Raw genomic sequence first — 11,600 nt, 5'->3', positions numbered from 1 at the left:
GAGAGGAGAGAGAGGAGGAGTAAATAGGAAGGGAGGGTAGGGACCGAGAGGAAAGAGGAGGAGGTGGAGGGGATGGGAAAGAAAGATCCTTCACCTCCTCGAATCTGGAGATTGTTCTGGTTGACGTCATGCACGGTGAGCTGGGTTTCTGCTTGCATGTTCAAGATGAGACGAGGAAAGGACAAAGAAAAGTGAAGACAAAGACAATCAAGAAGGGGAGGAAGGGGAATGAGTTGAGGAGGGAGGAGAGAGGAGGGAGGAGAAGGGAGGAGGGAGGAGGAGTTACCTCCGGCTTCAGAACGCCATGTGGTTGTTGTGCATGATATCTTTGAGTTGCTGATGATAACCGCAGCAACGTCTTGCACATGAGAATTTGTCTGGAGGAGATTAGTCAAACGTCGTCATCACAATCATCATTGCTTTTGTCATAGCAATACATCCACCTCCCCTTCATCCCTGTCCTTACATTTCTATATTTTCCACCTTCACCACTTCCTCCTCCTCCTCCTCCTCCTCCTCCTCATAATCATTATCATCGCCACTGCACATTCACGCTCTCGTTCCAGCTCGCAGGACCTGGAAGCGGCAGAAGTAATGGTTCGACGCACAAGAGACGTCGGCGTAGCAGAACGACTCTCCTTCAATGAGGAGGCTGAGGGAGCAGAAAAGGTCAGGAGGGGGCAAGGCAGCAAGACAGTCATTCACTTATCCCCTCCCCCTGCGGACCCTCTCGACGAGCTAACGTTGACGAACTTGCTCTTGGCAAAGACGATCTGCAAGCAACTTTCAGCTCCCCCTCTTTCAACCAGCAGCTCTTCTTTCCTCCGTCGCTCCCCCGTAGAAATTCCCGTTGCTGTTGTGCAGCCGGACCTTGCCCGAGCGCCCAAGGTCCCACCAGAAAGCATCGCACCTGGCACGAACATCATCGATCCGTTCCTTCCTCCTTCTCATCAGACGATAACAGGCCGCCGCAACATCTCTCTCTCCTGCAGCCTCCCCATGTACAACTGACCTGATCTTGTCGTTGTCAACTTGTGCCGAGTTCGTGACATTGACCGCCGACAGGCTGTCGCCCTTGATATGCTCCCGCGCCCTCGTGCTCATCTGCCCCCTAACACAAAAGTCAACAAAGTCAGTCAAGGGAGTCAACAAAGTAAACAAAATGGACAAAGACAGAGTCAACAAAGTCACCTGCTCGCCTGTACCGCCGTGATGGTGAAGTTGACGGGGAGCTGCCATGCTGCTGGTAACGATCAGCGACATGTCATAAGAGCCTTCGGGGTTACTTGAGTCCACTTGGAGCGAGGAGACCAAGGTCACGTTCGCTGATCGATCAAAGTCACTTGCAAGGTGTTGACTTTAGAGGACCCTCACTCCCGCAGTACCCCACGTCCGTCACTTGATCCATCACAACCACCCCCGCAATCTGCCGAGTTCGTCAGGGTGGCTGCACAGAGCGGGGGGGGAGACCCACCAGCTGGAAGGCGAAGGAGAGCCCGGAGTAGAAAAGTTCTTGAGGAATGAGTGAGAGGTTGAAGGAACAAACGATGCGAGGGGGTGAGGAAGAGTACGAGGAGTAAGAGAGGTGGGAGGAGTAAGAGAGGTAGGAGGAGTAAGAGAGGTAGGAGGAGTAAGAGAGGTAGGAGGAGTAAGAGAGGTAGGAGGAGGAGAGGTAGAAGTAGGAGGAGGAGGAGGAGGGAGAGCGTAGGTGATGGTGATGGTGAAGGAGGAAGGAAAGGACACAGCGAGAAAAAAGGGAAACCCGAGCAGGGGATGATAGGGAGCATGCATCTTACCAACCCCAACCTCCCCAGGAGGGATGCTTTGCTGGAGCAGCTCCGAGATGCAGATCCAGCTCTCTGTGAGGGAATCATGGGAGGGAGTGAAGAGGAGTGGTGGAGGTACCTCCGTGAGACAAGACGCTTCCTTGAGCATGGAGCTGGTTGGAGAGTAAAACAATCTCGTCGTTGACGATGAGCTAGAGAGTGGGTGAGACAACGGCGACGAGGGACTTTGGTCACGATCACCCAGGAGGGAGGAGGAGAAGAAAATCGTTCATCGATGTTCAACCAACCTGTGATGTTGATGTGAGTCTGGAGTGGCGGGTTACGAGGTTGCCGCAGCTGACCTGCGCTGCTGCTGACGTTGTACCTCAACGACCTGACGATCTGGTCGGAGAGAAAGTCGCAAAAGACCTCCACGTTGCAGAAAGGAGCGCCGAAGATGAGGCTGGTTCCTGTTATGGTGACCTAACAAGTATTCGGTGAGTAATGACAGCAATTTGTCAGCGCCTTCAGATTGTGATGATGTGATGTTACAATGTTCACTTGTCAGAGTGCAAACTGAACCAACAGCAGTTCGGCAAGGAGCACACAACACACGCTGGAGACAATCTCATGGCGAGGAGCAGAGGGAGATAAAGGATGAATGTACGTCGTTACCAGCTCGAAATCCTTCACGTAGACCACGGATGGTAACGCGCTTTCAACGATGCCAACTCTGTCCACAGTCTGCTCGGCAGTCGATGTTCAGTTGGACAGCAAGGACAGAAGAAACATGTCAGGCACCAGAACTTGCGTCCTGAGCGATGAGTTTGCTAGCAGACACATCGACGGGTTGTTTGCATAACACACAGAGACGTTCTCCTGACAGAAGGGACAGACGCTGGTCGGTGGGAGGTCGCATTCGATCAAGTTGTCATTGATGACGGTCACTGCAGGCCGATAATGAGAGGATACAAGTCAGATCATACTGAAAGAGAGAACGGTAGAAGGAGGAGGGAGGAGGAAGGAGAGTAGAAGGAGAGGGAGGAGAGTAGAAGGAGAGTAGGAGAGGAAGAGGAAGGAGAGAAAGGGAGAGGGGAAGAATGAGGGAGGGATGAGGGGAAGGGGGTGGAGGGGAGTTTCAAAACTGAGGGGAAAGAGTGGGCAAGGTGGAAGAAGTTGGGAATTGGAGAGGAGAGGAAGAAGAGGTGGGAGGGATGGAGGAAGGAGGAGGATGAACGAGGGACGATAAGTTGCTGAGCACGATCTAAGAAGCGCACCGTTGCTGATCGACTGGCATGCGGCCGATGTCAGCACATTGACGCCAAAGTGCCTGCAGATGTATCGAGAGGTCGACGACGTGTTGAGACTTTGCCCTCTGAGGGAAAGTTTGGTCTGATCAGCGAGGGCTAAGACGGACTGGTCGAAGAGGATTGCTGTAGAGCATGGTACATGACAAGGACCCCGACGGGCAGGAAGTCAGTCACAGAGACAAAGAAAGAGAAGATGGAAAAGAGAAGGGCAAAGCAGGTGGATAAGGATGAGAGCAGGGAGAACAAGGAGGAGCACGAGAGAGACGAGGCTAGACACAGGGGGCAACAAGGGTGGGAGAAGGAGAGAGGAGGGAGGAGGGGAGAGGCGGAGGGAGGAGGAGGAGGGAGGAGGAGGAGGAGGATAATGATAACCTCGGAAAGAGAAGCCTTGTTCCCTTTTGTTCTTCAGCCCGATCTCCACGTCATCTCTCACCACTGAGAGCTTGACGTTCCTCTCCTTCCCATTCGAGTCCTGCACGTGGAAGGTGACGCGGTCGGGCAAGACGGCTGAAGCTGCGGCGGTCAAGACGTCTTCCTCTCCGATCATCCTGCGCGTTCACGGTTTCGTTCACGTTGAGTAGGAGGTGAATCAACGCGGAGAGAAAGACCTCAACGTGTAGAACTTGTTGACAAGAAAGTTGCCGAAGACCGTGATTTGAAAATCCCCTCTGTTTGAAATTCTTGTCAGAATCCTTGTCCTCTTCATCATCATCATCATCATCATCATCATCAGCATCATCATCAGCATCATCATCATCATCATCAGCATCATCATCATCATCATCATCATCATCATCATCAGCATCATCATCAGCATCATCATCATCGTAATCGTCGTCGTCATCATCATCGGATACAGCGACACAGGCTCAACAAATTAACAAAGTCATTTTGGCACTGACCCTGCAGGTCCGAAGGTCGTCGACGGCACCTCCCAGAAGTCTTGAGAGTATTGAAAGTCTGCGAAGATGAAAGCTGATCGAGCTTGTCAAGAGCCCATGTAAACTCTCAAGGTTCTCAGCAGACCGGAGGATGAAGCAGGCGAGTTTGCGATCAGCATGCTTACGTTTGCGACTCCGACTCCCGGCCAAAAAGGAATCTGTAGCTAAGGTGAGATAGATGTGGGAGGAGGAGGAGGAGGAGGAGGAGGAGGAGGAGCAGGAGCAGGAGCAGGAGGAGGAGGAGGAGGAGGAGGAGGAGGAGGAGGAGGAGGAGGAGGAGGAGGGAGAGAAACAATGGTGAGAGGGAGGAGGAGAGGGGGGAAGCTGGGAACAGAAAGAAGGACACAAGGAGGAGGATTGAGATGGAGGCATTTCTACCTGCACGGTAATGAGTTGAGGAGATATTCTTGTTCCTTGGAGGCATTTATAAGCTCGACAGCTTGACTGACAAGTGCAGGTCGGGTCCGCAATGGCTGCGTTGACCTCACTTGAGGTTCCGGCGAACACGAGCTGAAAGTTTCCGCCCTGTATCGCAGAACCGTCAGGGAGAAGTCGTCAAGAAAATTCTTGGATTCGATATTGTCAGTACGTTGCTCGCTACAGACGTCTTTTTACATCTTGAACAATCCTTTCCCTCCTCTTCCTCTTCTCTCCCCTTTCCTCTTCTCCTCCTTCTCCTCCTCCTTTCTTCCTGATGCTCCGCATTTCACTTGCTGCATAAGTTATTCCCTCACCAATGGATAAGCTCTTCCGATCACAGACAGGTATGATCCTCCTCCCAGCGGCCCGGTCGTGTTGGCCATCCTGATCGACGAGGGGAGGAAAGTGAAGACGAGCTTGCTCCCTGCACCTCAGTCAACCAGGACAACAAAGTTTGCTCGTGTTTCACAAATCAGTATCAGTATCAGTATCAGTATCAGTATCAGTATCAGTATCAGTCCATAATCACAATCCCGATCAGCGATCAGCAACCTATCCTCTATCTCACCGTTGGTCCTGTACAGCACCTCCTTCCCAGACATGACGATCGACACGTCCGACGTGCATCCTTCTCCCATCCAGTCCGGCGATGAGAGGACGACGTGCTGGGCGTCACGAGGTGTCTTGCCGTGCAGACTGACTATCTGCTCGTAGTCGCCACAGGCAAACTTGACAAGAAAAACATTCGAAGAGAAGAGCCCCCGTCCCTGAACGGAAGGTCAAGGAAGGTTCTACAAGTCAGGAGGTTGGTTGACAGTCACAACAAGAGAGTAGAAGACGTCTCAAAAAGTACATAAATGAGTGGGGAACGAAAGGGAACGGAACGGGGAGGGAGGCACGGATGGTAAAATCAGACTCTCGCAGCAGACGACAAGCAGGGACGTCGCTCACTGTGAGGGTGATGGAGGCTCCTCCTGCCGCTGGTCCCTGGGAGGGCGACAAGCTGATCACTTCAGCGGTGAAGGGGAGGAGGAAGGACGAATTCGAGTTGACTGCCAGATACTCTCCAGTGGATCGGGCGAGGACTCGTAGAGACGCAGCAGGGAAATCGACCGTCCACTCAGGGCTGGAGCAGCTGAGCAGCGTTCGGTTGATGTAGGAGGCTTCCTGCAAGACTGCATGCCCTTCCGCCGCAAACTCGCAGAGGTATTGCTCCAGCGGGCTGAAGCCGTGTCCTGCGATCCTGACGACCTCTGAAGAAAGACTAGTCACCGCCAGCAGCGTAGAGGAAGTAGGGAGACGAGGAGGTGGGACAAGGGAGTGCTGGTGGAGTAGAGGCGTCAGGAATGAAGAGGTGAGTGGAAGAGTAGAAGGCATGGAGAGGAGGAGGAGAATGAGGAGGAGGAGAAGGCAGTGGTGGTAGACAGGGGTAGATTAGGTAGGGAGTACTGGACGTGCCACTCTCCCTCACCTCCTCCCAGCACTGAAAGCTCAGTCCTATCGATGGACTCGCACTCGTGGATGAAGCTGAGGACAGCACGCGATCGCACGGGCTGCTGTGCATGGAGGAGATGAACGTCGACGAACCCCTGGGCATGCCGCCACGTCGGCATCTCGCACACGACCTGGTTGACGCTGAGCACGTCCAACGCCTGCGTCTCGATCTTCTCCTGCAGGCCCACGAACAGGCAGGTGTAGAGAGGAGCATGAGGGGACTGATAGCACAGGCTGCATGCCCCCGTGAAGGAGGGGTAGGCATCGAAGCCCGCCCCACCAACGTAATGGTCCTCTGTACTCCGTTGTACTTCCCAGAGGCCCCGGCGATGGAAGGGATGGTGGAGTTTATGAAAGCGTATGCGGAGACGAGCTCGAAGAAGTCATCCTTGTAGAGGGGAATGCCTGCCTTGCGCACTTCAAAGCTCATCTGCATGCCAGGAAGGTTCCACGAAGGGCTGTTGCATATCAGCATCGACCGCGAAGCAACACGAGCCGTCGACGTCCTGACCTCTGGCTCGTTGCAGAAGGTTGCAGGAGTTGTTGAGAAGGAGGAGCAGATGGTGAAGTCTGTTCGAAATGTGCACTCGTAGTCTCCAGCTCTGGAGACGAAGCCTGATCCGATGATTGTGATAGGTGCGGATAAAATGCATTGAAGCTGGGAACTGCGTCCACCAAGTCCGGCATCACAACATCAGTCCAGATTCCCTGGGAGATGCAAGGATGCACAAAGTTGGCTATCAGGGCACACGCTAGTCCCATGCTCGCAGCACAATGCACGCCCTTTCGCGGTGAACGCCAACAATGGCGTGGGCGTGATTTGCCCATCATGGTCGGCCTGTGAGGGAGGGAGGAAGTCTGGAGTGGAGAGAAAGAGGAGGACAAGGAGAGGAGAGGAGAGGAGAAGGAAGCATCTGCTTTCGTTATGCTGCTGCCCTCCTCCTCCTCGCGTCGCTCCATTCTTCTCGTCTTTACTTTGATGGACGTAGTCAAATACAACCCGCCTCAGAACATGGGGCAGAGGGGGGTAGGGGGTTTGGTAATACAGGGGTACTGTGTCCCTGGGGGTGGTGAACCTTGTCAAAATAGCTAACAATGGGAGGGTGGTTTACAGTACTTGGAGGGGTAGAGGTCAGAAAGGCGGGTGAGATGGTATTATAGTCAACATACACAGAAGGCCACGGGGTACTTTGGAGGTGCAACGAAGGGGTGGTACATAGCACCCCTACCCCTGAATTATGGTTATTGAATCCCTTAGGTCAAAGGGGTGGTGGTGTAGTTACAGTGGCTCAAGGACCGGTCCCTCCACCTAATGCAGAGGGAAAAGTTGTAGACCCTTCGGATAGGGGTAGAGTATTACTCATCGTTGCTTGGGGTGGGGGTGGCATGTAGCAGCAATCGCCCCGATGGTGGGTAGGGTATACATAAAAGGTCGGACACGAGGGGTCATAAAAAGGGAAAAGCAGGGGTGATGCAGATGATTCGGGGGTACAGGACACAATCTTCAGAGGGTAGTGGAACGGGTCAGAGGGTAGGAGCTCTAGAGGGTAGGGTAGTACAGTCACTAGGTAATGCCGAAGGTGGCAGGAGAAACAAAAATGGGCGAGAAGCGAGATGAAGGGACAGGAAGAGGGGAGGAAGGAGAGGCAGAGATATCAGGATGAGGAACAGATGGATGGTCAGGTTGAGGAGGTGGAGGATCGAGAAGATACAGGTTGAAACGGAGGAGATTTTGAAGGAAGCGCTGTGTGATTGAAGGGTATGTGGAGGATTCGCAGAGATACAGGAGGACGAGGCTTGGTAGAGATTGACTAGGCAGAAGTCGCTCTGAAGAAATCATAGAGCTTCTGAACTGCTTCGTACATTGTGAACGAAGCCACAGATAGAAGAATGCAAGCTTCCTGTGTTTCGCAAGTGGATTTATCAACAAAGAGGGATGCAGGAGTGCTTGGGATTGGGCAGAGATCCATGACGCCTTGCACGTAGAGATCCCATGCACACAGGATAGCTGATAGCAGATGATTAGTACAGACTGAGGAAGCGACGAGGTCAAGGTGACCGGACTTGGCAGACTAGACATGGGAGAGGTGGTCAAACTCAAGGGCGCTATATTCCGGGCAACGAACCCAGGGAGGGACGGGGAAGGCGATCCGACAGGTATGACGACGAGGAAGGAGGGAGGGGACGAATGCTGAGCCTTCTATGCAGCGATGGTTGAAATCAACCAGATTCTCCAGGAGCACCCCAACTTGTATTCCTCTCCGAATACGCTAGAGGAAGCATGCCGGCTGATTTTTGGGTCCAGAATCATGGAAGCTGTCAAGAACATCAAGGCTAGAGTCAAAGACAAGAGCCCGCAAGTATGAGGGGATTGGGTGGTCCTTGCATACCTGACAGTCTGCGACGCAGGTTTCTGTGGTGTCTCTGGACCTTCTAGATCAGTGCATGCAGGTCAATCTTGCCTCCGTGTGAAGTTGGAGCACTCAGCAGCATGGCAGAGCAACGGATTTCAGTTCCAAGTGTTGGTGATGAAGAAAGTTCTGTCCCGAGTCCTCAAGCTTGCGACGCCGGGGAAGGTGAAAGAGGAGGGCAGGGGGGCAGAGACTAAGGCTGATGACCGTGTAGGGAAACTATCCCAATGTGCAGCAGAAGGCTGCAGAGCTGATTCGAAGTTGGTCTCGGTACCCTTCTTGTTGCAAGGAGACGTGTTGAGATTGAGGTCTGGTGGCAGGCTGTACGGGACGGATGGGAGAATGAACGAATATGCTGCTTCTGCCAAAGAGCTGGCAAGATCTGGAAAGCTGCCAGGAGAATAGAGAGAGGGTTCTGACTGCCTGTGTGACAGAGGAGAAAGTACAGTTGCAGCAGAGGGCTATGCAGGATAGACAACAGGGCCTTCAACCTGTGAGTCTATTTGTGAGGGAGGGAGGGAGGGAGGGAGAGGAGAGGGACGGAGGGAGAGAGGGACGGAGGGACGGAGGCGAAGGAAAGGTAGCGACTGAACTGGTGAGAAAATGTTGCAGATGCGTCCAGGATTGAGCTCTTATCCGAATGCAACGAGGCCATCGAATATGGACGCGGGATATGGAGATGTGAGAGGCAGGGATGAGGCAAAAAACTTACCTGATGCTTTTTCTGCGTGACAGATGCGCGAGGACTTTTCCAACGGCAACTACGCTCCTGGGGCTGGATACAACGCAGATATCAATCTCAAGGTGAATGAATTGATGCTCCCCTCCATCTCTTCCCTTAGAAGCTGAAACGTCTCACCTGCTCCCGCCTGCATTTGGGTCGGAGCAGAAGGTCGATCTGGATCAGGGGAAGGAGTACCTTACGCTGCTGTCGTCGATGCTGACAGCAGAAGATGCGTCAAGCTTACACGGCAACGAGGTGAATACGGTAGAGAGCTGTCCAGGATCTTCTGACATGCCATCAGGCTCTGGCGGAAGTAGTAATGATGTGTAAAGCGTGTGTGGTTGCGATACAGAACCAAGTTGGAGAAATACAAGATGAGGTGAAGACAAGAATGGTGATTTTCACGAAATTTTCACATATATTCAGGCTCGGCTCATGCAATTCTTGACATTGAATGATCAAATCACGGAGAAGTTGAATGAATATGAAGATCTGCTAATGTCAGCCATGGTGCACGTGGTCTTCTGGTTGTGTTGAAGTTCCATCGCAGGGGGAAGAAGCGGCCAGACCAAGCGCAGCAGCATACATCTCCCACGGTCAGAATCTCAGCACCATCTCCTCACATCCTCCGTCCTGTCTTCTCCACCCCCTCCTCCATCATCACTTTCTGTTCCTCCTCCTGATCTCTGAAGATTTTTCCAGACGAACGCCGAGACTCCTGTCTTCCAGTCCCCCCTATCAGGTAAGTCACTCCCCTCCTCCTCTTGGAATGTTGACAAAACTCCTCCTTGTCCTCCTCATCCTCATTATTTTTAGCAGCGAGTTACGACGAGGACGAAGAGCTGCGACAGGCTCTGGCGGAGTCGACCAAGACAGCGGCGGAGGAGAAGGTGAAGGTGAGAAACATTTTCCTCTTCTAAGGGGATCGGACCTGACGTGCGCCCCAAGGCGTCGAAGAGAGAGGATATGAACGTGCTGGAGGTGAACGCGCCTACCTCTTTGCCACAGCCCAGCAGTGACCCCAGCTGCAGGAGCTGTTCGGGTCTCCGAAACCTCCTCCTCCTCCAACTCATCCCTTCAACTCGCCCCTGGGGTGCGCTCCCCGCCGCCCTGTAGGCCGTACGATTTTCCCGTGACACCTTGACAGGATGCCGCAAACTATCGCGAGTTCAAGCATGCATCCAAAGGAGGATGACATCTTCTCTTTAGGGCCGAGCGGGCAGGGACTGCACAATCATGGAAACGTGAGTTGCCTTCTCCTCCTCTCGGTTGCCTCCCTTGTTCTCACCCGTTGTGCAGTACTCGCAACCTCCTCCCCCTCCTTTTTCTCCTCCCCCTGCTGACAATCCCTACATGCCGCCCCCTGTGCCACAAGTCCCTGTAGTTCCATCATCTTCAGCATCAGTAGCACCCAAGGCCAACGCCTCGTTGATCGACGACTTGGTTTCTCTCGACCTGTCTGGCGCAACTCCTCCTCAGCCGCCTAACGCAGCTGCTAGTGTGCCGGCCATGGCGATGAACAGCGCACCTGATCCTTTCGCCTCGTCCTTCATGCAGCCGCCCAACTTCGCAGCAGGCAGCATGTCGCTCATGGGAGGCTTCGACGCTCCCGGGACTCACGTGGACTTGTCGGTCAGCGGTCAGTCGCCAGGTGCCACCTACGAGCAGATGTTCAATTGGCTTGTGCGGCTGGCTGTGAACAAGGAGGGGATCTTGTATGAAGACTCGTTTGTACAGATTGGAATCAAGTCGCAGTACTCCAAGAGCAACGGGAAGTTGGCGATCTTCGTGGGGAACAAGATGCCGCAGGAGATGACCAACTTCGCCATTCAGATCCATTTTTCGCAGGAGTTGTCGGGATCGGTCTCGAGCCACACCAACCAGATCGCAGCGAAGCAGCAGCTGCAGCTGACCACGTCCATGGCTTGCTCAAGGCCTTTCGTCAACCCCGTCGGCATGACGATCTCCTTCTCTTCCGCAGCCGAGCAGCGGGTCCTGTCGCTGAAGCTTCCTGTCTTCTCCTGCAAGTTCACGACGGCAGTGCAGCTGAGCAAGAGTGACTTCGACTCCAAGTTCGCCTCGTGCTCCTCCTGCGGTCAGTGTCAGACCATCAGCACCACCGAGAAGTGGATGAACGTGTCAACGCTCAAGGCGATGCTCAACAATGGGCTGCACATGGGGCTGGTGGCGGACTCGGCGGAGAACTCCATCCATGGCTGCGGCCTATTCGAGGGCAGCGGCGTGACATCAGAATGCTGCTTGCAGATGACGGCGAATCAGGTGAAGATGCGGTGAGATTGTGGGGTTGTGACTTGCATCCTAGGCGGAGAGGACGCTGACGATGACGGTGAATGCCAACGATGCGGTCTTGAGGTCTTTTTGTACTCCTTTCCTCTTCTCCCCTCACGGACGTCTCAGGGAGTCTGTAGAGCGTCTTCTACATATGCTGCTCGGGGCAAGCACAAAGGCACCAGGGTTCTAGGAACTTAACCTGCTGGATCGGAGAATTTCGACTCGTATGCCATGATGGCCCA

The 11,600-nt window shown here is 53.7% G+C and overlaps 2 protein-coding genes across 2 annotated transcripts; one reads left to right on the top strand and one right to left on the bottom strand.

Annotated features, from left to right (window-relative positions):
* Positions 1–549: 549 nt before the first annotated feature.
* Positions 550–6,693, bottom strand: GUITHDRAFT_111629 (hypothetical protein; the record flags this gene model as incomplete). Its single annotated transcript, XM_005829275.1, has 26 exons — positions 550–652; positions 727–773; positions 871–910; positions 1,013–1,111; positions 1,192–1,240; positions 1,287–1,325; positions 1,375–1,426; positions 1,475–1,512; positions 1,797–1,859; positions 1,906–1,978; positions 2,028–2,074; positions 2,129–2,249; positions 2,442–2,510; positions 2,568–2,713; positions 3,044–3,199; positions 3,449–3,624; positions 3,685–3,744; positions 3,979–4,051; positions 4,103–4,175; positions 4,501–4,542; positions 4,752–4,861; positions 5,006–5,204; positions 5,389–5,690; positions 5,909–6,152; positions 6,212–6,389; positions 6,443–6,693. The coding sequence occupies 26 exons, from the start codon at positions 6,691–6,693 to the stop codon at positions 550–552; spliced, it is 2,850 nt and encodes a 949-aa protein (XP_005829332.1).
* A 1,316-nt stretch (positions 6,694–8,009) lies between these two features.
* On the top strand, positions 8,010–11,548 carry AP2A2 (Adaptor protein complex 2 subunit alpha 2; the record flags this gene model as incomplete). The annotated part of the gene is made up of 17 exons (XM_005829354.1): positions 8,010–8,088; positions 8,140–8,291; positions 8,341–8,382; positions 8,430–8,507; positions 8,955–9,023; positions 9,078–9,146; positions 9,232–9,321; positions 9,368–9,445; positions 9,493–9,566; positions 9,617–9,662; positions 9,769–9,808; positions 9,886–9,962; positions 10,015–10,047; positions 10,098–10,159; positions 10,214–10,310; positions 10,366–11,346; positions 11,390–11,548. 17 exons carry the CDS (start codon positions 8,010–8,012, stop codon positions 11,546–11,548), a joined length of 2,226 nt encoding a protein of 741 aa, XP_005829411.1.
* Between the last annotated feature and the right edge of the window lie 52 nt (positions 11,549–11,600).

The sequence above is a fragment of the Guillardia theta genome, assembly GCF_000315625.1.
Source record: "Guillardia theta CCMP2712 unplaced genomic scaffold GUITHscaffold_53, whole genome shotgun sequence".
In the NCBI taxonomy this organism is placed as follows: Eukaryota; class Cryptophyceae; order Pyrenomonadales; family Geminigeraceae; genus Guillardia; species Guillardia theta.
This window is presented reverse-complemented; position numbering and strand designations above follow the sequence as displayed.